At 39.6% G+C, this 27,361-nt stretch overlaps 1 protein-coding gene across 1 annotated transcript; it reads left to right on the forward strand.

Moving 5' to 3' along the window:
- Positions 1-25,893, forward strand: LOC306765650 (uncharacterized protein; the record flags this gene model as incomplete). The annotated part of the gene is given in 21 exon segments (XM_079253135.1): positions 1-50; positions 1,972-2,085; positions 2,453-2,531; positions 2,686-2,884; positions 3,061-4,855; positions 5,839-6,012; positions 7,723-7,896; positions 8,383-8,544; positions 9,987-10,033; positions 10,156-10,654; positions 14,436-14,531; positions 14,667-14,762; positions 15,158-15,236; positions 15,398-15,599; positions 19,104-20,625; positions 20,627-20,878; positions 23,550-23,723; positions 24,593-24,754; positions 25,362-25,408; positions 25,528-25,727; positions 25,879-25,893. Coding segments are annotated over 21 exon segments (6,138 nt in total).
- Between the last annotated feature and the right edge of the window lie 1,468 nt (positions 25,894-27,361).

Genomic DNA, 27,361 nt, shown 5'->3' on the forward strand with positions numbered 1-27,361 from the left:
ATGGACCTGGGCAGAGAGGAGGGACTCCCTCCCTCTAAAACTACTCAGAGGTGAGAGGTGTCCATCTGTAGCTGTCCATGTCTTCTACATGTCAGAGATCACAACTCACATTATCAAAAATATGGATTCACAGGATCCAGCCTGGACCTGAGCCCAGCTGTGTGTCCATGAAGAGAACCCAGTCAATGGATAAACCTGCTTGTTTCTGGTCAGACCAGCAGTAAGTATCAGAGACCGGTGGAGGTTGGATCAGGTTTCAATTCAAATCAAATCAAACTTTATTTCTAAAGCACTTTTCATGCCAGAGGCAACACAAAGTCCTTCACATAATAAAACTAAGTCATGCAGATTAAAAATAAAGCATGCCTTCGCACACAAAAACTGATGACATTGCAATTTAAAAACAGCCTCGTTTTCTTTCACACAGTGATACACACACAAAGACAGATAGCCAGCCCAAGATCAAATGAAATTTATTTAAAATCTAAGCTAAAACGTTGGGTCTTGAGCCTAATTTTAAAAACGTCAACAGTCTTTGCAGCCTTGAGGCTCTCTGGCAGGCTGTTCCACAGTTCAGAACCATAACAATGAAAAGAGGCCTCAGCACATATTTCAGTTATGATCTTAGGAACAACTTCAAGGCTGGTACTAGAGGACCTCAAGTGCTCATCATTCAAAAGAAGGTCAGATATATAAGAGCCTTTAAGACCTTTAAGAGATTTATAAACAACTAAGAGAATCTAAAACTAGAAAAGCACTCAGAGAGCGCAAATCTCCACCAAGGCCTTTAAAAAATTCTTGGGTCCAAACGGTGATCTGGATCACTACCAAAATTAAATCCGTTCTTCCTTTTCACATTTCCAACAACTCCTGAAAATTTTATGTAACTCTGTCATAACTTTTTGAGTAATCTTTAACATAATCAGACAAATAAACAAACAAACAGATAAATTCCTGTGAAAACATAACCTCCTGACAGAGGTAATTAATCCTGAAACACCCAGGGAGCCAATCCAGCGATTTCAAAACTGATGTAATGTGTTCCCGCCCTCTGGTCCTCGCCACTATGTTCTGAAGTCATTGTAGGCCCGAAATACACTTTTTGGGAAGACCAGAGAGCAAGACATTACCGTAATCTAATCTACTAGAAATGAAAGCAACATCTCTGTGCTGGCAAGAGAGAGAAATGGGTGGACTCTGGCGATGTTACATTTTAGATGTGTAGAATAAAATTCAGCTCAGAGTCAAGAAGAACACACAGATTTCTCACACACTGGGAGGGATTCAAATGTTGTCATTTTAATAAAATGATCTCTCTTGTCTTCAGGACCAATGATTAAAACTTCAGTTTTGTCCTGGTTAAGCTTAAAAAGTTCTCTGCCATCAATGACTTAATATCTAAAATACAGTTTATAAGGACAGTAAGTTGCTCGAAGTCATCAGGAGACACAGTGATGTGAAGCTGCATATTATCAGCATAGCTGTGGAAATCAATGCTGTCTGCTGACGATGTCTCCGAGTTGCAACATGTACAAAATAAAAGGTATTGGGCTAAAGATTGAATCTTGACAAACCCCTCATTTTATTGGTTCCTGAGGAGCATGTATCCATACCTATGTAAAACTGTCTATCTGTGAGGTAAGAATATAACAATTTAAGAGCAGTACCTGAGAGTACCTGTTTAATAGAATCTGGTGATCTACTGTACCGAATGAGGCACAGATCCGGTAGAACAACAAGAAAAAGTTTCTGTTAGTCCGACCTCAATCTAAGGTCATTAAAAAGCTTTTTTTTCTAGATGTTTTCTAAGGAAAACCAAAGTATGTTGAATCATTTCTGGGCATGTGAGCTTAATCTGGAGCATCATGTTTGTCGTGTGATGGATCTGATTTGTCCTCCAGATTTTTCATCAAACTAAATGTTCAATTTCAGGATTCAGCTGTGAAACCATTTAACCATCTCTATTCACAGGAATCAACCTGGACTTGAGGCTGAACCTAGACATAGATCTGGACCAAGCTGTCTGTCCTTTAAGAGTAACAATTCAAAGAGTCATCCTTTGGATTTTAAATTAGATCCACAGAGGTGAGATATGTGTAAATGTTTGGTTTTTGTTCAGTTTGTGTTTCACATAAGGAGTCTCAAAATCCACCACACAGATTTCTCTCACAAATGCAGAGATGTTCACAAATGAGAAATAGGTTGTAAATGTACATTAATCTGTTAATATATATTACAAGTAGACCTCAAGGTTATATTTGTGAACCAGAGCATGTGCATTTGTGGAAAAACTGCAATTCCAAGCATTGAGACTGATCTGGCCTCATACAACCAAGGCTAACCTTTTCTTGGTGAAAATTTCCAACATCAAACAAATTTGTACTGGAAGCTGCCAGAAAACAGCTTTTCCAGGTGCCGGAATGTGATGCTATGCTTCCTGATTCCTCCACAGAGGGGACCAGCAGAGCTCAGAGCTTCCCTGTGGTCAGTCAGCCCAGCAGCATCACACACAGCTGGACTCCATATTTATGGTCTGTACATGTACAAGAACTGGTTTCCCATCTCTTCTGTTCAGACTAATGTCCATGCTGCACTCTGTACACCAGTGGATTGTCAGCATTTCCAAGGGTCTTTTGTTTCGTTCCATGATTTCAGTCTGTGTCATTCATGTGGTTTCCCTTCCAGCTGCTGGAGGACAACATCATCACTTTTATGAAGAAGGAACTGAAGAAGATCCAGAAGCTTCTTAGTCCAGAGTACCCAGAATGCTCAGTGTTGGAGGGTGAGGATGAAGAACAGAGAAGTAGAGAGGCATTAGTGAAGATCACAGTGGACTTTCTGAGGAGAATGAAGGAGAATGAGCTGGCTGAGCATCTGGCTAGCAGTAAGATAATTTTTTATAAAGATGGAAGCTGCATATACTATAGTCAGAGGAGTAAAGTCGTAAGGGGATTTTTATAAAGATTGTAGTTCCCTATAAATGACACATTTACTGAAGTACATCTGCATTCTTCAGGGTACAAAATTATTGCTGATGTTAATTTTTTTCTTTTCATTCAGAACTTCTGGATTCAGTTTGTGGCCGTAAACTAAAGTCTTCTCTAAAGAAGAAATTCCAGTGTGTGTTTGACGGGATTGCTAAAGCAGGAAACCCAACGCTTCTGAATGAGATCTTCACAGAGCTCTACATCACTAAGGGAGGAACTGCAGATAATGAACATGAGGTCAGACAGATTGAAACAGCATCCAGGAAACCAGACAGACCAGAAACAACCATCAGACTACAAAACATCTTTAAACTCCCACCTGGAAGAGATGAACCAATCAGAACAGTGATGACAAGAGGAGTGGCTGGAATTGGGAAAACTGTCTTAACACAGAAGTTCACCCTGGACTGGGCTGACGATAAAGTCAACCAGGACATCCAGTTCACATTTCCACTGACTTTCAGAGAGCTAAATGTGCTGAAAGAGAAGAAGTTCAGCTTGGTGGAACTTGTTCATTACTTCTTTACTGAAACCAAAGAAGCAGGAATCTGCAGCTTTGAAGACTTTCAGGTCGTCTTCATCTTTGATGGTCTGGATGAGTGTCGACTTCCTCTGGACTTCAGTCAAACCGAAGTCTTAACTGACCCATTGCTGTCCACCTCAGTGGATGTGCTGCTGACAAACCTCATCAGGGGGAAACTGCTTCCCTCTGCTCGCCTCTGGATAACCACACGACCTGCAGCAGCCAATCAGATCCCTCCTGACTGTGTTGACATGGTGACAGAGGTCAAAGGGTTTACTGACCCACATAAAGAGGAGTATTTCAGGAAGAGGTTCAGAGATGAGGAGCGGGCCAACAGGATCATCTCCCACATCAAGACATCACAAAGCCTCTACATCATGTGCCACATCCCAGTCTTCTGCTGGATCACTGCTACTGTTCTGGAGGATGAGCTGAAAAGCAGAGAGGGAGGAGATCTGCCCAAGACCCTGACTGAGATGTTCATCCATTTCCTGTTGGTCCAGATCAAAGTGAAGAAGGACAAGTATGATGATGGAGCTGATACAGATCCACTCTGGAGTCCAGAGAGCAGGAAGATGATTGAGTTTCTGGCAAAACTGGCTTTTGATCAGCTGCAGAAAGGAAACCTGATCTTCTATGAATCAGATCTGAAAGAGTGCGGTATCGACATCACAGAAGCCTCATTGTACTCAGGAGTGTTCACACAGATCTTTGTAGAGGAAAAAGGACTGTACCTGGAGAAGGTGTTTAGCTTCATCCATCTGAGTGTTCAGGAGTTTCTGGCTGCTCTTCATGTCCATCTGACCTTCATCAAGTTTGGGATCAATCTGATGAGAGAAGATGGAACATCTTCCAAGAAGAAAGCAGTTTTAAAGAAACAACCTATCAAACATCTCCATCAGAGTGCCGTAGACAAGGCCTTACAGAGTCCAAATGGACACCTGGACTTGTTTCTCCGCTTCCTCCTGGGTCTTTCATTGCAGACCAATCAGAGACTCCTACAAGGACTGATGACACAGATGGGAAGTAGGTCAGAAATCCATGAAGAAACAGTTCTGTACATCAAGAAGATGATCAGTGAGAGTCTGTCTGCAGAAAGAACCATCAATCTGTTCCACTGTCTGAATGAATTAAATGATCGTTCTTTAGTAGAGGAGATTCAGCAATCTCTGAGATCAGGACGGCTCTCCACAAATGATCTATCTCCTGCTCAGTGGTCAGCTCTGGTCTTCATTTTGCTGTCATCAGAAGAAGATCTGGATGTGTTTGACCTGCAGAGATACTCTCCTTCAGAGAAGGTTCTTGTGAGGCTGCTGCCAGTGGTTAAAGCCTCCAACAAAGCTCTGTAAGTACTAAAATACAGAATGTGCAGAAATATACTGCTGCTGTTTTACATGACAGAATATCATAGGAAACTACTTGTGTTCTTTTTTCTGCTTCAGACTGAGCAGCTGTTCTCTCTCAGATGAAGGATGTTCAGCTGTGTCCTCAGTTCTCAGCTCCCAGTCCTCCAGACTAACAGAACTGAACTTGACCATTGAAAACTCAGGAGTGAAAAAGCTGTGTGGTGGACTGCAGAGTCCATACTGTAAACTGAAAATTCTCAGGTCAGGTTTCTCTGCTGCTCTGTCATCCTTTTTGTGCGGTTTCAGATTCATTCATTTTCTCTGTAATGCAATAATCCAACATTTTCAATTATAGAAAACAAAATACACTTCCTGCATTTATTTAAGAAAAGCAGGGAGTGAGTTCCCATTGGATAATTACTTTCTAAAACAAGTGTGTGGAAAGACAAATCCCCTAGTAGTGGAAAAGATTATCTGTTGAATAAGGGTCAAATTATTGGCATCAAGTAGAGTAAACATTTAAGAAGATGCAGAAGATACTCAAACTCGTTTAAGAACTATCCAACACATTAAAAACTAGAGGGACAGTGTGGAACCGTCACCTTGCAGGCAGAAATGTGAATTAATTCTCTCTGTTCCCCTGATTGGTTTAATCACTTAACACTAGAATTACTGAGATTTTATAGTTTCTCCTCCAGGTTGGGGGTACTGCAGTATATGATTAAAAAAGTGCTATCTCTGCATTGGAAGGGCTTTATCGATACAATTTGATTTGATATAACTTTCACAAAGTCCACATAAAGCAGTAACAGTAAACTTTCTCTGCATCACTACATTTATCAACCACCCTCCAGAAATAAGCAGATATTCTGGCTTCACAGAAAATTTTAATATTTCCTGTTTAAATGAACGTATCTTATTGATCATAGACATTCAATGTGCTGGCATTTCAACACTACTTTGTTTAATTGCTTCTCTTCAGACTGAGTAGTTCCACCTTATCAGAAGCAGGATGTTTAGCTCTTTCCTCAGTTCTCAGCTCCCAGTCCTCCAGTCTTTCAGAGCTGGATCTGAGTAACAACAACCTGCAGGACTCTGGAGTGAAGGAGCTGTCTCATGGACTGAAGGGGCTCAACTGCAAATTGCAAACTCTCAGGTCAGTTATCATCCAGCTTTTTAAAGTGAGTCTTTATTCACAACTAATATGCCACCAGTAGAAGGCTTTTGTATAATGTTGTATGCTTTTTATTCTGCCCTCTTGCTTTACTGGAACTCTTCTAGAACTGTAACCTGCCCCATAACCTAAAGGTTTAACAACAACAAAAATCTTGTTTCACATTACATCTTGTGTTCTACAAACCTATCAAACAGACAAACAAAAATGACAAAACACTAACTGAATTTACTCATTTTAATTGTGTTTCAGGGGATATTTTATTACATCTAATAATTTAGTGTAGTGTAAATTTATGCAATCTTATTTTAGTAAATTAGCCATGCTGTATTTAAAATTAATCACATCAAGATAAAGCAATTTAAATAAACTCAGTAATTGATGTTAACTTATTTGAATAAATTCTCAATTAACATTAAATACATACTGAATAAAGACAAATTTATTAAATTTAATTCAAATGTACTTGCTTATCCATCTGAATTCAAAAGATAATCCAAAGTTTTCTGTTATCCCATTATCTTGGTTGAAAACTTTTGTATCCTTATCACATTTACTTTAAAATGTTCAAATTTGATGGTGAATAAAAGAGATGAAGACAGAGCAAACAGCAGAGAGAAGATTTCTTCTGGGAGTAATTTAATCATGGTGAATGTGAGTTCTAATAGATTAAGACAGTATTGTGCAAAAATCCAATCATCCACAATCAAATCCAATCCTCATTTATGGTGAATTTGTTAAAATAAAGCAGTTGTTATACACCTGAAATTTCCAATTCTGTGTGTTGCTGCTTTATCACATCACTCATCAGAAACAATTTTTTTCTGTAATATGCAATGGGCACAAGTGTTTTTTTGTCTGTTTGCAATTACTAAATGGACTGGGCATTGGTATAGCAATCAAATCCTATGGTTTCAGCCAAAACATCCAGATGAACTCAGAATCCATGGCCTGTGCAGACAAAGAGCTTTGGGAAAAGACAGAATACAATATTGTCTAAATAAATGAAAAAATGACATCTTTTCTTCTATGTTTAGTTCATTTTAATTCAAAACATGAAAAAAAAAGGATCAATTTACTATGAAAAACAAAAATACTGAAAAGAAGCAAACACAGGAGATGTGTCTGAAAATAATTAAAACCAGTGACGACATGCCATGTAAGAGTTTATATAGAGCGCTAATAAGTTCTGGATCATAAAGAAGATTACGCATCCAGAGCAGTGATTTTATGATAAATCCTTACACTAAAAATAAACATAAGTTTATCTTAAATTTTCTGTCCAAATCTGCATGTTTCTTTAAAGTTGGAATTGATCATGATTTTAATAGTCTTTATAATTGTATTTTGTTTCCCTTGCTTTCTTGTTTTAATTTTAAATTAGGCTTCTTATTTTCCAATGTTTTATTGTTTCTGTGAAACACTTTGAATCACCCTGTTATTGAATTATGCTATATACATAAACTTGTCTAGCCTCACACCTGGAACTCAGTTCAAGCAATTAGGTCATTTTAATAAAACTGTGTGAAAAAAGCACCAGAGAGGAGATACAAACCTTACGAGTACTAACAAAACCATAAGCAGATCTAGAAGCAAGTAAACACTGCTTAATTAAAATCTAATCTAATAATAATCTTATTTTTTTTCAATTGCCTATCTTGTTTGTTTTTATCTCTGAAACTTTTTGCTCAGGCTGAGTGTGTGTGGTCTCTCAGAGAGAAGCTGCAAAGATCTGTCCTCAGTTCTCAGCTCTCAGTCCTCCAGTCTGACAGAACTGGACCTGAGTAACAATGATCTGCAGGATTCAGGAGTGAAGAAGCTGTGTGGTGGACTGAAGAATCCAGAGTGCAAACTGGAAACTCTCAGGTCAGGATTCATCAGACAGTGTTTAAATTGAGTTTTTTTTTTAATGACTAACACCTGTTAAAGGCTTTGGTGCAATTATCAGATGACTGCGTGTCTGATTTTTGCCACTTACACAACTGGACCCCTCTGAATCTAAACTTGTAAAAAGTTCTGGTTTGTTTTCACTTTACAAAACCATTTACTTTTAGATACACTCATAAAAATAACACGGCATGAATTTAATTTAATTTGGGTGCATATTAATTCAATAAATAATGACAGGAAATTGTTTTCCCCATTACTTTGTCCTGGCCAGCATCGTAGGAAACACATGAACACAGGTATATCTATTAAAACAGAAGCTGCGTTAGTTGAGCTGAGTCATTAAATCATAAACTTAGAGCAAATGAAAAGACATAGCAAATAATGTGAGACAAATGCAGTTTCTCTGAGCATTTCTTGATACAATTCAGCTTTAGTTTATGCCATGTGTGTTGTTCTCCACAGCTTATCAGGATGTCTGATCACAGAGGAAGGCTGTGTTTCTCTGGCCTCAGCTCTGACCTCCAACCACTCCCATCTGAAAAAGCTGGATCTGAGATACAACCACCCAGGAGAATCAGGAGTGATGCAGCTGATGGCTGCACTGAAGGATCCACAAAAACTCAGGTATGGAGAAGCTGCTACAGACACACAATGTCTGTTAGTGGATGATGATTTGCAGACATTTCTCTGTCTTTCATTTGGTCTTGTCTGCTTCATCTTGGATTTGAGTTTTATATGAATAATTAAAAATGTAGGTGTTATTTTTTCCTTTGATCAGTGCTGACCAAGCATTTATTTGGCAATAGGTGTCTCGAGGAAGAACCTTTATAGGAACATAAGTGACAACTCTCTATTGTCTCATTTTTTTTCAGTTCAGACACATATCCGCATGCTAAAGGGATAGAAATAAACCTTTCCTCACTAGAAACATACATTCTAACCCTTGACCAGATAGAGAGACATGTCAACCATAGCTTTGAACAAAGATTTATTAAATGTGCCGGTAAATTTCCCTTTAGGGTAATTTGCTTGCATGGATAAGACATGCATCTTGCTCTAACACCTTTAACCTGAAAGGGTGAATGAAAAACTCCTGATTGGAGGCTCATGATGCTGAATCACAGCAACAGACCCACAAAACAAATTTAGATGAGACAGATGTCAAGGTGCAGATGGGAAAGAAAATATTTTGGTGTCTGATAACTTATTCCCTATTAGCTCTTTCATTCATGTTGTGTTTTATTTAATATTGTCTATTTCACTGTAGGATGTGCCTTGAGGAAGTAGCAAACTGCAGTAGGTCCAACCTTGCCGGTTTAATTTTTAAAATAAAGTCGACTTTAAAAAATAAATAAATAAAAAAAATAAAATAATTACTGCTGAGTTAATTTGTCAAACATTTTTCAAGCTGGTTTGGAGGTTGTGCTGCTCAAATGATTTCTGTGTCGTTTGGATTCCAGACTTGTTTTGATGACAATGGAGGAGTTGCAGGATCAGCTGATTAACACAGAACTGGACAGAGCTAAGGTTCTGAACATGTTCTATAACAGGTTCTTTTCACCCCAACCCCATCCAAAACAAACAACACACCCTTTATGAGCCCATAGCTTTCCTGTCACCTCCACTGTCACCCAGCAGCTCACTCATGGAGCCTAACACAGACTCATCTCTCTCCACACTAGAACATACTTAGACCTCTTCTGCCTTCACCTCAAACCTGTCTGTATCATAATGCAGGGATAATAATGGACCAAATTAGCAATTTATCTTCAACACACACGCATCAATCAATAAGACTTCAGAGAGACACAGAGACCAGATTGCAGCTCTGGGTTAGATCAGGAGTTTCTGTACAGTTGTTCATCTATGAAGAGATGAAAAGAAGAAACTGTGACCTCCATAAAGCTGTTCAGTTGTTGTGGGTGTGGACCAATCAGCTTCTTTATTCTGCTCCATTCAGTTGGACATGTACAGATGTTGGACTGGTCCTTTCTCAGTGTAGAACAAAATGTGTATGAGAAACATATGTCCATGTTAATATGCTCTGATCCCCCTCCTCCTTTCAGGGTAGATCCTGCTGGAAAACAATGGCTGAGACCAGGTCTGAGGAAGTGTAAGTGCATTTTTCATTGAACTTACATTTAATCATCCTTACACAACATCACTCAATCAGTCAGCATCAAAGTGTCAATAGATCAATAAGTTCATCTGGATTGTGTTTGTTCTCTCCTTCAGATTGCTGTCCACTCACCATCGACATCAACACTGTCAACAGAAGAATCAAACTGTCTGACAACAGGAAGGTGACACATGTGAGTGAACGTCAGTCATATCCTGATCATCCAGACAGATTTGATGACGACTGGTATCCACAGCTACTGTGTGAAAATGTTCTGACTGGTCGCTGCTACTGGGAGGTGGAATGGAAAGGAGGAGTTGAGATTTCAGTGAGCTACAGAGCAATCAGAAGGGGAAGAGACGTCAGAGACTATGTGTTTGGATTCAATGATGAGTCCTGGAGTCTGAGATGCTCTTATCATCATGGTTACTCTGTTTGGCACAGTTATAGAGAAACACAAATCTCCTCATCCTCCGTCTCTCAAAGAGTAGCAGTGTATGTGGACTATCCTGCTGGGATTCTGTCCTTCTACAGAGTCTCCAAGGACTCACTGATCCACCTTCACACCATCAACACCACATTCACTCATCCTCTCTATGCTGGATTTGGGTTCTGGTTCCATCCTGGTTCCTGGTCTGAGTCCTGGGTAACTCTGTGTTAGGTACAAAGCCTGATCATACCAGAGAAATTATGACTAGTGACCAGACAGTTCAGTTTGTAAATGTCTGTCTCTTTCACTCAAACAACTTTTCAGATTCAATCAGTTTCTGTCTGAAACTCTTAGAAATATCTTTCTCTTAAATCCTTTAAAGATGGAAGCTGTGCTTCTTCCACATGTTTTCTGTTTCAGTTCAAAGCTTCACACTGAAGATCAGGATGTTGTCTGCAGGTCTGTTTCAGTTAGTTTCAACTTATGATGCAGAGAATAAAAATCCTCTGTTTCATTCTTTGTTTCCTTCTGTCTTTTTGTAAACTTTCTGACATTTTTACATGTTGAATAATTTATTTTTTTTTCTGAAATGGACTTTTCCCCACAATTCTTAGAGTTTGAATGAAGGGTAGCTAGACCTGTTTTGCCTCTAGTACTGAACTGCTAAAGGGATGCTGGTTAGGCAGGTTAACAACCCACAGGATGGTCAGGTGGGCCAACAACTTCTGAGACTGGAAATCCTTAGCAGTCTATAAAGAACTGAAGAAGCCTTTTCGATGAGAGAGAAACATCTTCAGCACACAAAGAATTCCTGCTGCCTACACTTCAAGGTGTGAGGATCACCATCACCCGAATGACCGAAAATCCACACCTACATATGGCCTCATTCCATTTCCAAATGTTTGTTTTTAGGTTTGAAATGGGGAGATTGAGCACTGCTTTGTCCTCAGCTAATTAATCATTATGGGGCTTTGAGAGAAGTGAAAGTGTAGATAAAATAAAAACATGAAGCACAAGCAGATGTCTGACATCTATTTACAGTGGAAACATGAACTTTATTTTAATATTGTAAATACACATGTATTTTGGTGAAGTCTAACTTGTATTTCTTTAAGTCAGCATTATGAAGGAAATGTACAAATAAAAATATTCAGATGTTTCTTCTTTACTCATCAGTAAACATACAGTATTTATTGGAAACATTTAATATAAAAACACACTGCAGGTCCTTTTCTCACACAAAGTTGCAGTAAACTGTGATTTTATTTTTTTTTTTACTACAAAATTATCCATAAATGTTGATTTAATGAAATGTGGACTGGAAGTACAGAACTGTACTGGGAAATGACCAGTATGAGTGGAAGTCCATCTGCTGCTGCTGGACACTATAAAACTGGAAATGCAGCCAAACTGTTGGACTCAAACACTGCTTCAAGACAAGCTGCTTCAGTCACAAGGACAGAAACATTTCAACCATCAACTATTGTTTTTGGTCTTTTAGTTCAATCAGTACATTAGACTTATGTAACAGCTACTATCCTCCAGTAATGCCAGGAAAACGGTTCTGTAGCCTGGAAAATTAAACAGATTCAGGACGAGTTTTCAATTTCAGTTCAGATCTCCGTTCTTAATCTGAATGTGTCCAACAGCCTAAAGTCCAGTCTTCACTCTGCTGTACCTCAAATGTGTCTTACTCGGTTACTTTATAACTAACTACACCTGAAACTAACGTTAACTGCTCTGTCAAATCAGTGTGGCTTATACAACCTAAGTCTTTTTTTTTTTTTTTTTTTTTTTTTTTTACTGAATTTATATGTTGCTGAATATATGTTGCTGTAAATGTCTGAAATTTTGCTGTGATTTTCTTCCAATTTTAATTTTATTATTTTTACTACTTTATATTGCTTTTACATAATCTTACATTTATATATCTGGATGTGACTGGATTCATGTTTTGCTGCGTACTGTTCATGAAAGAGCAAATGACAAATAAACACTGGACCTAAACTCTAGACTGGAGCAAAGGGGAGTGTTAGACTCCCCATTCTCCATCTGGGACCAGTTCGAGCTGAGCAATTTGTTTTGTTCTAGTTTCCAACTTGAAATGTTTTGTTAAACAAAATTGTTGCTGTTGTCAGAAACTGACTCTTTAGAAAAACATTCTAAGGACAAATACGATGAACAAATAAAAACTAAAGTTTAAGAATAGGTTTGAACCAGCTGAGAAAATGGAACCAGAATCACAGGCTTTCAGAGCTCTCCTGTCTGTTAGATAGACCTCCAATCCTAAACAGTTCAGCTCCAACAGAATTGATTGCCATGTGTCTGATTTCTAACAGAGTCTGTGAACGCCTCATTAGCTTTACTTTCACTTTCCCTCAGGTCGACGTAGCACAGCTAAATTTCTCCATAAAATCCTCCATCTGAAGGTAAAACTGAAGATTTTAATTCGGTTAGATTTATCAGTCTGAGGTTCCAGAACAATCCAGAACCGGGGCAGAGAGGAGGAGTGGTCCAACAGAATCACAGTGGACGGGAGGGAACAAAGACCACAACAATCAGAGAAGCAGGAAGTGAGGAAAAACAACTTGAACCAAAATGTTCTGCAGCAATAAAGTAAATGCATGAAACCTGAAATGTGTTCACATAATGGTTATTATCTGGAAAAGATTATATGTTTATGTTAATGTTTGTAATCTGACTTCCTTTTCACATGTAGGTACAAGCAGAGTCCTGGGATAAATTTCCTCCTAGAGCCTGAATTCTGACAGAAAACCTTAGAAAGCATTGGACACTACTTTACATTTAACAGCAAATATTTGATTCTGGCTGAAAAAAAAAAGAACATTAAAAAATCTTGGAGCTTTTATTGTCCTGCCCAGCAGTGCAACAGCAGAATGATGGTGACTATGTGCCAAACACATTCACTTTGCCAGGCGGAGCTTTATGGGACATTATCAAACACAATAAGTGTGTCTGATAGAGGCGGAGCAGGAGGGGGCACAAGCCTGCCGCATCAGAAAAAAAGACATTTTATGGCAGATATTCAAGATCTGAAAAACAAAGACTTCATTTGGAGCATGCATATGCTTTAAAATGCATGAACACGTATCCAGAAAAGGTTTTTAACAAACAGTCTGCTACTGCCTCAGTCTTTCACAGACTCACTCAGTGAACGTGCACACTTGCACACACTCACGCTCACTGCTACAGACACACTCTCCTATCTTTCACAGTCTTCTCCGTGCTTTGCCTCTCCCTCCACTCAAGGACAGTGAGTTGGATGGAGGTACTGCTTGGCTGCAACCTCACTTGGCTGTCTGGGAGACCACCCCCACAGCCCCCACCTCCCATTTGTTCCTCTATGTTGTAACTGTCTGAACATGTGCTGTTTTTGTTTAGAGGTGTGGGTTTTTTGCCGCATCTTTATCCTTCCCCCTTTTAGGGGAAGTGTCGAACTTTTTTTTTTTTTTTTTTTAAACACCCACCAATCCTTCCTCATGTAATCTTTTCCTAGAAAGGAAGGTAAAAAGTGTGTGTGAGCTGATGTGAATCCAGCATCATGGATCAGGACAGAGAGGAGGGACTCCCTCTCTCTAAAACTACCCAGAGGTGAGACGTCCATCTGTAACTGTCCATGTGTCTTCTACATGTCAGATCACAACTCACATCAAACATCTGGATTCACAGGATTCAGCATGGACCTGTGTCAAGCTGTGTGTCCATGAAGAGCACCCAGTCAATGGATAAACCTGCTGGTTTCAGGTAAGACCAGCAGTAAGTATCAGAGACAAGTGGAGGTTGGATCAGGTTTCAGATGAAAACCAGTTTTCAGTTTGATCATTTCTGGATGTCTGAGACAAACGTTCAGCATCATGTTTGTCATGTGATGGATTTGATTTGCCTTCAGTATATGTTCACTTTCAGGATTTAGCTGTGAAATCACTGAACCACATTTATTCACAGGAATGATCCAGGACCTGGATCTGGACCCAGCTGTTTGTCCTTTAAGAGCAACCGGTCGAAGGATCTTCCTGTTCTTTTTAAATCAGATCCACAGAGGTGAGCTGTGTGTAAATGTTGCATTTGTTTAGTTTTTAGTTGTCATGTTTGTTATGTGATGGATTTGATTTGCCTTCAGTATATGTTCACTTTCAGGATTCAGCTGTGAAATCACTGAACCACGTTTATTCACAGGAATGACCCTGGAACTGGATCTGGACCCAGCTGTTTGTCCTTTAAGAGCGACCGGTCGAAGGATCTTCCTGTTCTTTTTAAATCAGATCCACAGAGGTGAGCTGTGTGTAAATGTTGCATTTGCTTAGTTTTATTTCAGTGGAGAATGAGCAGAAGAACTGTCTCTGTGCAGGAAACAGCATCCGCATAATTCAGTTTTCTCAGCTGTAAAATAAAAGCAGACGTCAGTTTTTCTCCTCAGATTCTGGATTTTTTGCAGAAGGGGATTCCCAGAACCTTCAGTAATTGAGTGAACTGCAGTCAGTTTGACTCCGCACAAGCAAAGCAAACTTTGTCTTAGTGAAAAACTGTAGCATCAAACACGTTGATAAAACTACATGCTGGCTGTTGCTGCCTTGCTCCAAGGCACCTCAGCGCAGGGCTTCCTACAAATTGAAAGAAGCTTTTCCATGTGCCAGAATGTGATGGGATTCTTTCTGATTCCTCCACAGAGTGGACCAGCAGAACTCAGAGCTTCCCAGTGGTCAGTCGACCCAGCAGCATCACACACAGCTGGACTCCATATTTATGGTCTGTACATGTACAAGAACTGGTTTCCCATCTCTTCTGTTCACACTCATCTCCATGCTGCACTCTGTACACCAGTGGATTGTCAGCGAGTCCAACACTGAACCGATGTTTGGTCTAATAATTACAGTCTGATTGTGTCCTTCATGTGGTTTCCCTTCCAGCTGCTGGAGGACAACATCATCACTTTTGTGAAGAAGGAACTGCAGAAGATCCAGAATCTTCTTAGTCCAGATTACCGAGTGCGCTCAGTTTTGGAGGATGAGGATGAAGAGCAGAGTAGAAGCCGAGAGGCATTAGTGAAGATCACAGTGGACTTTCTGAAGAGAATGGAGCAAGAGGAGCTGGCTGAACATTTGCAGAGCAGTAAGTGGATTTCCATAAAGATTAAACCTGTGAGTGACACTTTTACTGATGTGTTTTTATGGGTGATTTATGTGACATTCTTACAACTAGAATTGACCAACATAAAACCTTGAATGAAATTATGTGTTCTTTTTTGTTTGTGTGCTTTTTCATTTTAAAGAGAATTAAAAAAAATAAAAAATAAAAAATCGAGAGAGGGAACAAACATGTCATATCATGAAAGTATGAAAAGATAGTGTTATGTTTCTGCAATCATTCTACATTATGAGGACAGAGGGAACACCCCCATACATACAACTGCATAAAAGAGGTCAGTCTTTAAATTTAAAAAGACGGTAACCTTTTCCAACTTTTAAATATCTATTGACACACCCAACCATAAGAAAGGCAAAATAAATAATCAGAAATTATCTTTCAAGTCCAGAATATTTGGAAAAAATGTGGTGTAATAACACCAAGCATTCTCTCAGGATTCAAGATTTATTTATATAAGTACATCTATTCAAATTACCTACAGACCAAGATAAATATCAATATTAAAGATCAAAGGATAAAATACATTTGGGAGAAAGTAAAAACAGAGGTTATCTACTAAGAGGAGGGTTGCAGGTGCAGGCAACAGGAGTTTAAATGACTGGGTCAGGCCCCCACCACTGCTGTGGACCACAGAGTAGAACACAACAAAGCAAAAGGACAGGCAGCTAAAATATAATGTGACAACCAAAAGAAAGAAATGTCAAAACCAATACATACTAACTTTAAAGGGCTACAGCCACAATAAGGCACTGACTACCACACTTCCAAGGCCAGGCAACTTTCGAAAATGCCTTTCAAATGCATATTTAAAACAAAACCTTAAAGGGGTGCTATTATGGTATTTCAAGTTTTCTGAGCTTTCAACAGTGTTACAGTGTTGAATCCTCATCAGACATGTGAACGGCACAGTTTATCACCTAAACGCATGTTTGAGTTTGAGTTCCAGCACGCTCGCCATTCGGTTTCCATGGCGATGAAAAACGTGTTGTTTTAGAGAGTTTTTTCTACTTGGAAATCCTTGAGACGTCCCGGGGGATAAGGTTCGGTGACTGGTTACCTTCTACTGGTTAACAAGGGCATGTACAAATACATCAGGCGGGTGGAAAACGTGGGATAAAGTTATTTCCAACGATGGCTGGTGAGTTTACCAAAGAGAGACATCCTGCTGCATTCCTTGCTGTGGGTTGCTGTTTTCCACTTCGTTTTCAGGGTCTGATTCAGGTTCCAACATGTAGGGCTGTATGCTATGTGTTGACATTGTATTTTGTTTTTTTATTGAGTTCATATTAGCCTAATCCTTCTGTTTATGAGATGTTACAATGACGGTGAAAGCAGGTGCGGTGCGCGCTCCCGATGTAGTGCAGTGGCGGGAGGCGGGGCTTAATGTGGAAGAGTCTGAATCCACTCGTTTTGCCCACAAGCTGATCTGAACGCCTACGTAGAGGGTCGATCTGAAGTAAATAAAGCGGTTTGTGACAATAACTTGATCAATCCCAGCCCTTCTGGGCTCAGAAATAAAAATAAATTACACTGAAATGCACATAATAGTTCCACTTTAAGTGACCACCCAAATGAAATACCTAAAGAAAATAGAACAAAACAGCAGTGTAAATATGCCTGAAAAGAAAGAAACAAATGAAATTAGTAAAAGAGGAAAAAAAATATATATTAATGTTGCTGACAAATATACAATTGACCTTTATATTGTTTACTACAAAACAAAGGAGTAGGTGTACAGGCTCTATTCGACCACACTTTGAACAAGAACATCTTTTAAAGTTAAAACATTACAGATAAAACAAAATAAAAGAAAATAAATGCCATACCTTTCACCAACCACTATGTAGAAAGCATATTAACAACTTTTCTACAACACTTGGACTCTTACAAGCTAAAAGGAAATACGTTTAAAAAATAATGCATCTAAAAAATTAAAATAAAAAAAACATAAAGGACACCCACTAAGCTCAAACACCAGGGACCAGTGGATTAAACAGCGTTAACACGGCTGTTTGCTTGTCCTTTTATGAGAGGGACCAAATTGACAAGACAAGGTATGCTGTTAAGTTCCTGGGTATGGAAGCCCAGGAGTGACAACCAACTGGTTACATTCAGTTGGTCCTGCAGACATTAGACATCTATTATTCACAAATTTCTCCCCTGCTGCCAACAGTATATTTCCATATACATCTATCAATACCTTTCATTTTTAGAGGAATGCAGCCCAAGAAAATCACTTTGAATTTATTTATGTATTTATGCCTAAAAAATAATTTGCTACATTTAAAACACATGAACACATGAAAATTGTTAGCTATTTGATAGCCACAATTCCATGTGGATCCCAAGGGTGTCTCTGAGGAGCATCTCAAATGTAAATACTAGTACCTACAATTTTTCTGCCACATTGTATATTCTCATATTCTCTCTTTGTGATTTCCCTCTTTGTCAATCAGCTTATCTTGATGTTGAGACAGTTTTCTGGAGGTTTGCAATGATTAGCTCCATGTTAACAGCTTAGTTTCTGCCTAGTCAATGCATTCATCTGCATCCTCCAATGAGCTGTTTTGTCCTGTTAATTTAGTCTGAATGTCATCCAGCAGTCTTTCAAAGTTCACCAATGCCCTATGCATGTTTCTCAGTTTTTAATCTTTTCTGTTAGCGTTTTGTTCAGCTTCTTATGGGTCAGCATTATTGTCAGTTTGTTCAATTTAATTAATTTATATAGCATGTTTAAAAATAGCTCCTGCTGACCAAAGTGTTTCAGAGAACAAAACATAATACAGATAACATTATTGCAAATAAAATGGAGCAGTAAAACCTAGAATAAAAAAAACACTAAAGAACTAAAAGTAACAAAGAAAAAAAAAGTGCAAGTAAAAAATAAAAAGTATGAAACGGTATTAGAGCCAAGGTGTACCCAAAAATGACATCTTGAATTGAAGGCCATAGAAAAGAAATATGTTTTCAGTCTGGACGTAAACTGACTTATAGACTGGGAACACCTTACAGGGATAGAAGGATTGTTCTGAAGTCAGGGTGCAGCCACAGAGAAGGCTCTGTCCCCCATGGTCTTAAGCTTGGCTTTGTGAACAGCCAACAAGGGCTGATCGGCTGACCACAGAGCTCTGGGAGGGGTATAAGGCTGCAAGAGTTTGATTATATAAGGTGGTCTGAAGGAATTCAAACACTTAAAAACAAGCAATAAAGCCTTAAATTTGACTTGAAAGACAACAGGAAGCCAATGGGAGGGTGCACAGCACTGGGGTGATAAATTTGCTTCTTTTTGTTGACCACAGTTCTGCTTTTCCTCTTTCATCTTCTACATTTTCCCAAGATCAGACAATTATAGATTTCATATTATTTTCATAAAGCAGAAGGCTATTTTAAATTTTAGATAACCTTTGGAGGTAGGTATAGTTTAGGCCAGAAGTCCAGTTAATTTTCTCCTTTTTTCTTTTTATGCAGAACTCTGTGGACGTAAACTAAAATCTTCTGTAAAGAAGAAGTTCCAGTGTGTGTTTGAGGGGATTGCTAAAGCAGGAAACCCAACGATTCTGAATGAGATCTACACAGAGCTCTACATCACAAAGGGAGGGACTGGACAGGTCAATGATGAACATGAGGTCAGACAGATTGAAACAGCTTACAGGAAGCCAGACAGACCAGAAACAACCATCAGACTACAAAACATCTTTAAACTCCCACCTGGAAGAGATGAACCAATCAGAACAGTGATGACAAGAGGAGTGGCTGGCATTGGGAAAACTCTCCTAACACAGAAGTTCACCCTGGACTGGGCTGAAGACAAAGTCAACCAGGACATCCAGTTCACATTTCCACTGACTTTCAGAGAGCTGAATGTGCTGAAAGAGAAGAAGTTCAGCTTGGTGGAACTTGTTCATTACTTCTTTACTGAAACCAAAGAAGCAGGAATCTGCAGCTTTGAAGACTTTCAGGTCGTCTTCATCTTTGATGGTCTGGATGAGTGTCGACTTCCTCTGGACTTCAGTCAAACCGAAGTCTTAACTGACCCATTGCTGTCCACCTCAGTGGATGTGCTGCTGACAAACCTCATCAGGGGGAAACTGCTTCCCTCTGCTCGCCTCTGGATAACCACACGACCTGCAGCAGCCAATCAGATTCCTCCTGACTGTGTTGACATGGTGACAGAGGTCAAAGGGTTTACTGACCCACATAAAGAGGAGTATTTCAGGAAGAGGTTCAGAGATGAGGAGCGGGCCAGCAGGATCATCTCCCACATCAAGACATCTCGAAGCCTCTACATCATGTGCCACATCCCAGTCTTCTGCTGGATCACTGCTACAGTTCTGGAGGATGAACTGGAAAGCAGAGAGGGAGAAGAGCTGCCCAAGACCCTGACTGAGATGTTCATCCATTTCCTGTTGGTCCAGATCAAAGTGAAGAAGGACAAGTATGATGATGGAGCTGATACAGATCCACTCTGGAGTCCAGAGAGCAGGAAGATGATTGAGTCTCTGGCAAAACTGGCTTTTGATCAGCTGCAGAAAGGAAACCTGATCTTCTATGAAGAAGACCTGAAAGAGTGTGGCAACAATATTACAGAAGCCTCAGTGTACTCAGGAGTGTTTACACAGATCTTTAAAGAGGAGAGAGGACTGTGCCTGGAGAAGGTGTTCAGCTTCAACCATCTGAGTGTTCAGGAGTTTCTGGCTGCTCTTCATGTCCATCTGACCTTCATCAACTCTGGAGTCAATCTGATTAACGAGAAACAAAAATCCTTCAAGAAATCTGAAAATACAGAGACACTGCTCTACCAGAACGCTGTGGACACGGCATTACAGAGTTCAAATGGACACCTGGACTTGTTCCTCCGCTTCCTGCTTGGCCTTTCAGTGCAGACCAATCAGAGACTCCTACGAGGTCTTATATCACAGACAAGAAGTAGCTCAAAATCCAGTAAGAATACAGTTCAGTACATCAAGACTAAGATCAGTGAGAATCTGTCTGCAGAGAACCCTCAATCTATTCCACTGTCTGAATGAACTGAATGATTGTTCTTTAGAGCGGGAGATCCAACAGCATCTGAGTTCAGGAAGTCTCTCTGCATATAATTTATTTCCTGCTCAGTGGTCAGCTCTGGTCTTCATCTTGCTGTCATCAGAGGAAGATCTGGATGTGTTTGACCTGCAGAAATACTCTCCTTCAGAAAAGGTCCTTCTGAGGCTGCTGCCAGTCGTCAAAGCCTCCAACAAAGCTTTGTAAGTAGATATACAGCAGGATGTGTAGAAACATACTGATGGGTGTTTATAAGACAGAACAACTTGTCTTATTTCATCTTCAGACTGAGCAGCTGTTCTCTCTCAGATGAAGGATGTTCAGCTGTGTCCTCAGTTCTCAGCTCCCAGTCCTCCAGACTGAAAAACCTGGACCTGAGCATCGAGGATTCTGGAGTGAAGAAGCTGTGCGATGGTCTGCAGAGTCCACACTCTAAACTGGAAACTCTCAGGTCTGGTTTCTCTGCTGCTCGCACATTTTCACATTGTCTGTGCAACATACAGTCTCTGATACAATAATTAGACTTTCAGAAATGTTATAAGTACACTCAACAAAATATCTCCAGCTATCTCTGCTTTTCTTCAGATACAGATGAAACAAACTTCGTAACAAAATTTCCTGGTGGGTAAAGAATCTCAGCCAAAGTTATTTCATCAAGTGCACCTCACAAGTACACAAACTTTCCAATCAGAATTAAGCGTTAGTGTTAACAGCAGATAAGTTGTGTTTTTAGCAATGGCAAATTACAATGCAGAAGTGTGGGTAACTGCTCCCAGTTATGGTAATAACCCAATGGTAATGGTAAAAATCCAACTGCTCCTTTATCATCTTTTCATAAGAAAAGAAGAAAACGACTATAAAAATCACATCACCACAACTCTTTCTACAGCTCTTTTCAATGCACTCAAAGCAATTTACACTGAATCCATCATTCATTCACTATTTATCCTATCTAGTCATGTTAAGCCACATGAGTAGCCACAGCTGCCCTAGTGCAGACTGGAAGAAACATGGTATCCGATCTGCACCAATGGCCTGTCTGGCAACCACTGAACCTTCACCTGCATTCATATACCAGTAATACAGACAGTAACGAGGGTGAAGTATCTTGCAAAGACCAGTGAATGTGAAACCCATATATTAAATAGATTCATTACACATAGTGAAACATTTAAAACATTTCTTGAAATTTTTATCATTGTGGCTTATAAAAACCCAAAATGCAGTGTCTCAGAAAATTAGATTACATCAGATAGATTAAAAAAGGATATTTTAAACAGAAATGTCAGTCTGAAAAGTATGTTTATTTCCATGCACGCAATACTTGGTTGGGCCTCCTTTTGCATGAATGCTGCATCAATGTAGTGTGGTATGGCAGCAATCAGCGTGTGGTACTGCTCAGGTGTAATCAAAGCCCAGGTTGCTTTGATGGCAGCCTTCAGGTCATCTATATTGTTGGGTCCTGTGTCTAGCATCTTCCTCTTGGCAATACCCCACAGATTCTCTATGGGGTTCAGATCAAGTGAGTTTGCTGGCCAATCAAGCACAGTAACACCATGCTCATTGAAGCAGCTTTTGGTACCTTTGGCAGTGTGGGCAGGTGCCAAGTCCTGCTGGGGGGGGGGGAAGAAAAATCGGCATGGACATAAAGCTTGTCAGCAGAAGTAAGCATGAAGTGCTCTAACATTTCCTGATAGATGGCTGTGTTTGACTTCAGAAAATGCATTTATATAACATATCATTATATATAAGCCACAGTGATTAAAATTTCAAGGAATGAATGTTTGAAATGTTTCACTATGTGTGATGAATTTATATTTGGGTTTCATATTCTAAAATCAGTGACAATATTAAACTTTCATGATTTAATTTTTTTTTTTTTTTTTTTTTTGATGCGCCTGTAGTTTACATTCACTGAAAAAATTAGTGAATGTTTTAGTACCCCCTTGAGCTTAAGTTCACAGCCAACTGTATATACCCCCACATTTAAACGCAGATGTTATGGATTTTGTTCAGGCTGAGCGTCTCCAACCTCTCAGAGAGAAGCTGTGAAGTTCTGTCTTCAGCTCTCAGCTCCCGGTCCTACAGTCTGAAAAAGCTGCAGCTCAGAAATTGCAGCCTGAAGGATTCAGGAATGAAGCTGCTGTCTGCTCTACAGAGTTCACTGTGTGACTTGGAAACTCTCAGGTGAGGCTGACTTGATACAGAAGATGGGTCAAGTTTATCATATCATAGCCAAAAATGTTAATTTCTTTTTTTCCCCCCAGATGTTATGAGAACAGATTCAAGTATAAACAGTATGCAAAGCAAGTTTGGTGAAATAGTACAATTAAAAACAGTGATTTAAAGTGTTTTACAGAGACAACAAAAAAAAAAAAAAAAGCATAATTTACAATATGACAAGAAAATTACATAAAACCTATTAAGCGACTTGTTTTATTGTATTGCATATTAACTTTTTTTTAACCATGCAAAGCATGTTTCTTTGGTTTGTGGCATGAAATATGCTTAATAAATAAAGTCATTTAAAATCTGGAGCAGAATCAGAACTAGAGATTTAAAGAAGCTGAACAAACTGATCCAGATGTTCTGGTTCTGTGCTGTGGATAACATGTTCTGGTGCTTGTGCTGAAGTTAACTCTGGTTTTGGTTGTCCCATCTTTATGGATTCTAACCAATGTCCCCCAGGCAACACAAATAATACTGATATAAGTCCAACGTGATCGCCAAGTGATAGAACGACCCCACGGGTATAAAATGGTTATAAACCAGATTTTTTTTTTTTTTTTTTAAAGGTGGTTTTTGTCTACACTGTCAGAGCACATTCATTTTTAAAGACATATGTTGTGTTTTTTCCTGGGATGTTGTCTCCAGGTTGAGTGTGTGTGGTCTCTCAGAGGGAAGCTGTGAAGATCTGTCTTCAATTCTCACCTCCCAAGCCTCCTGTCTAACAGAACTGGACCTGAGTAACAATGACCTGCATGATTCAGGAGTGAAGAAGCTGTGTGGTGGACTGAAGAATCCAAACTGCAAACTGGAAACTCTCAGGTCAGGTTAAAAGTACATTCTAGTCACCAACCGATTCGAGTTTTTCAGTGGCTGAGAGTTATTTTAGAAATGAGGTGAGTGAATGCCTGACATCTAATCACATATCTTTTATTAACACCTGTGTGTGTTCATGATGCTGCTCCCTTTCACATAGCCTACAAGAGAGAAAGTTTTGTTTATGGTATTGGATGACTAATAAGGTTGGAAGTTATCAGTAACATTGTCTTTTAGTTCATCCCAGGAGCTCAAAGTGGGTTTTCATGACCTATTCAGATATAAACTACAACTGGTTGAATAACCACTATCATTACAAGTCCAAAGTACTCAGCTTATTCTCCAACAGGTATATTTAATATCCAATTATTTAAATATTCAGAAGTCTAACTGTGAGTCCAGAAATATATGGCATTATTTCCAAAGCTTAGGTTAGCCAATCAACATTTGCTGCCATTTGCAACACACACTGGACTTAAGTTTGGCACACCATCCAACCAATCACATGCAAGGATGAAGACCTACTTATAGCACGGATGGGGGTACAGATGGCCAAAAGACAGCAAGTTTCAAGGAATGCGGCAGATACAGCGTGGAACGCATTTAGAAACAAGCATGCATCTTTTTATTCCTGATTCGCAACTGTTTTACTGTGAATCTGAACACATTTCTGACATCTGAATGTACAGGTGGTTCAATTCCTGTCCCGTTTGTCGAAACTTGAAAATGCAGCATGTGTGACAGTCACGAAGTTATAAACTTGAAGCAAATGAAGATACAAATCCCATATTGTGAGGCAGGTTCTCTGAACATCTGATAACATTCAGTTTTAGTTTCACAGCAGTTCTCTCATTTGTCATGTGTGTTTTTTGCAGCCTGTCAGGATGTCTGATCACAGAAGAAGGTTGTGCTTTTCTGGCCTCGTCTCTGACCTCCAACCACTTCCATCTCAAAAAACTGGACCTGAGCTACAACCATCCAGGAGAGTCAGGAGTGAAGCTGCTGAAGGCTGCACTGAAGGATCCACAAAAACTCAGGTAAGAAAAAACTGCTGCAGCCACACAATATCTGACAGAGGAAGATCTGCAGACATTTCTGCTTCATCCTGGATTTGAGTGTTAAATGAACAATTCTACACAAAGAAACTTTTCTTTTTTTTTTTTTTAAACAGAATCAAATATTTTTAACTGGCTTTCTCCTTGGCAACAGTCAGTTTCTGCAATTTTGATATCTCCAAAAGGTAACATTTAGGACATACGGTCTTAAAGTCACTGCCATCATAAAGGATCACCAGCATGCACAACATCAGGAGTAATAGCAATGTCCCAAGTCTCAGGGGGTTAGAGCAGTGTTTTTTTGTTTTTTAAATTTCAGTAGCACATCCCTGTATGTTTTAGAGGTTTCTGCACTTTTTTCCATCTGTGAAGAGATGAAAAGCAAAAGATGGTTGAAAGAAACTGATTTCCACCAAACAGATTTGTTAGTGTGGCTTAATCAACTTCATGATTCTGGTCTTTCTAATATAGACATGCTCCATTCAGGTGGATTTGTCCAGATGTTGGACTGGTCCTTTCGCAGTGTAGAACAAACTATGAGACACCTCATGTTGACCTCAGCATGCTCTGACCTCCTTCCTCCTTTCAGGGTGGAGCCTGCTGGAAAACAATGGCTGAGACCAGGTCTGACAAAGTGTAAGTGTGTTTTTCATTGAATTTATCACATTCAATTATCTTCCCACTCATTCATCAGTCACATCAAAGTGCCAATAGACCAGTAAGTGCATCTGGATTGTGTTTGTTCTCTCCATCAGATTACTGTCCACTCATCGACATGAACACCGTGAGCAAAAAGCTCAAACTGTCTGACAACAGGAGGGTGACACGTGTTAAAGAGCTCAAGTCATATCCTTACCATCCAGACAGATTCAACTACCCTCAGCTGCTGTGTGAAAATGTTCTGACTGGTCGCTGCTACTGGGAGGTCGAGTGGAGAGGAGGAGTTGACATATCAGTGAGCTACAGAGAAATCAGCAGGAAAGGAGATTTTAGGGACTGTGGGTTTGGATTCAATAATCAGTCCTGGAATCTGAGATGCTTTGATGATGGAGGTTACTCCGTCTGGCATGATAACAGAGAAACACCCATCCCCACCTCTTCCTCAGTCTCTAACAGAGTAGGAGTGTATGTGGACTATCCTGCGGGAACTCTGTCCTTCTACAGTATCTCCTCTGACTCCCTGATCCACCTCCACACCTTCATCACGACATTCACAAATCCTCTCTGCGCTGGATTTGGGTTCTGGTTTAGGTCTAGGTCCTCTTCTGGTTCCTGGTTCGCTCTGTGTTGAGTCTCTTTAGCAGAGGAAAGACTTGCTTCTCATCCAAAAGGCTTCTTCAGTTCCAAACTGGTTTGGGATGTTGGTTAAGCAGGTAAACAGGATGGTGAACAACTCTCCACTATTCCTACCCAAGCAGCAACTTTGTAGTCTGGAACTCCTTAGCAGTCTAAACAAAAAAGCCCTTTGGAAGATAAGAGAAATGTTTTTTTTGCTAATATTCTGTTATTCCTTTTTTAATTTTTTTTATGATTATTTCATATTGATAAACAGCTGTTCTTAAAACAAATTTACACAAGTGACTGGGTTCATGTTTTCAGAGGTGCCATCCTAAATTTAAATCTGCAGGGAACCCAGCACTTCTGAATGAGATCTACACAGAGCTCAGAGGGACTGCAGGGGTCAATTGTGAACATGTGATCAGACAGACTGAAACAGCATCCAGGAAACCAGCCAAACCAGAAACAACCATCAGACTCGAGAAAATCTTTAAACTCCCACCTGGAAGATATTAACCAATCAGAACGGTGATGACAGAGTGGCTGGCATTGGAAAAACTGCCTTCACACAGATCATGCTGGACTGGGCTGAAGATGAAGTCAACCAGGACATCCAGTGTGCATGTCCACTGACTTTCAGAAAGCTGATGAAAAATTGTTTTCATGCAGTCCACATTTTAAGAAAACCATATTTAAAAACATAAGTGAGCTGTTAAAAGGGCTATACAGAGTCCTAATAGTCACCTGGATTGCTCTTCCGTTACTTACTGGGCCTTTCATTGAAGACCAGTTAAACCACAGTACCACAGCTTTGGTTCAGTTTAAGTATTGTGCTCATAAAGAAAAGCTTTCTTTGTAAGTTTATTTCCAGAACAGTAGGGACAAATAACACTGTACTAAATATAACATTCTAATGAACAAACTAACATTAAAACAACACTTATTCTTTGACCACTTGTATATAGTAATATAAAATATGAATACAATCATGTGTCTTAAGGGGACAAGTAGGTCTGTTTTTCAGCTGTTGTCTCTTCAGGGTACTCGACTGATTTGTGTTCAGGAAGTGTTATATTTGAATGCTTACGCTGGAGATGTTTGCACATATGTTTCCTTTAGTGCACAGAAAACTTTTCAAAACATGTCTGCTGACAGTAACTTTCTCGCCCTCAACAGCAAAACCAAAATGATCTCAGAACGAAGATCTGAATGAAGCTGATGCATCTTCGAGCTTCTTTATCTAAACTTTGCTAGAGCTAGCCATATTTACCTGTGTGGGCCACAACTGAGTCCCAGTGAGATGAGTGGCTT

The sequence above is a fragment of the Telmatherina bonti genome (genome assembly GCF_933228915.1).
Source record: "Telmatherina bonti genome assembly, chromosome: 14".
NCBI lineage: Eukaryota > Metazoa > Chordata > Actinopteri > Atheriniformes > Telmatherinidae > Telmatherina > Telmatherina bonti.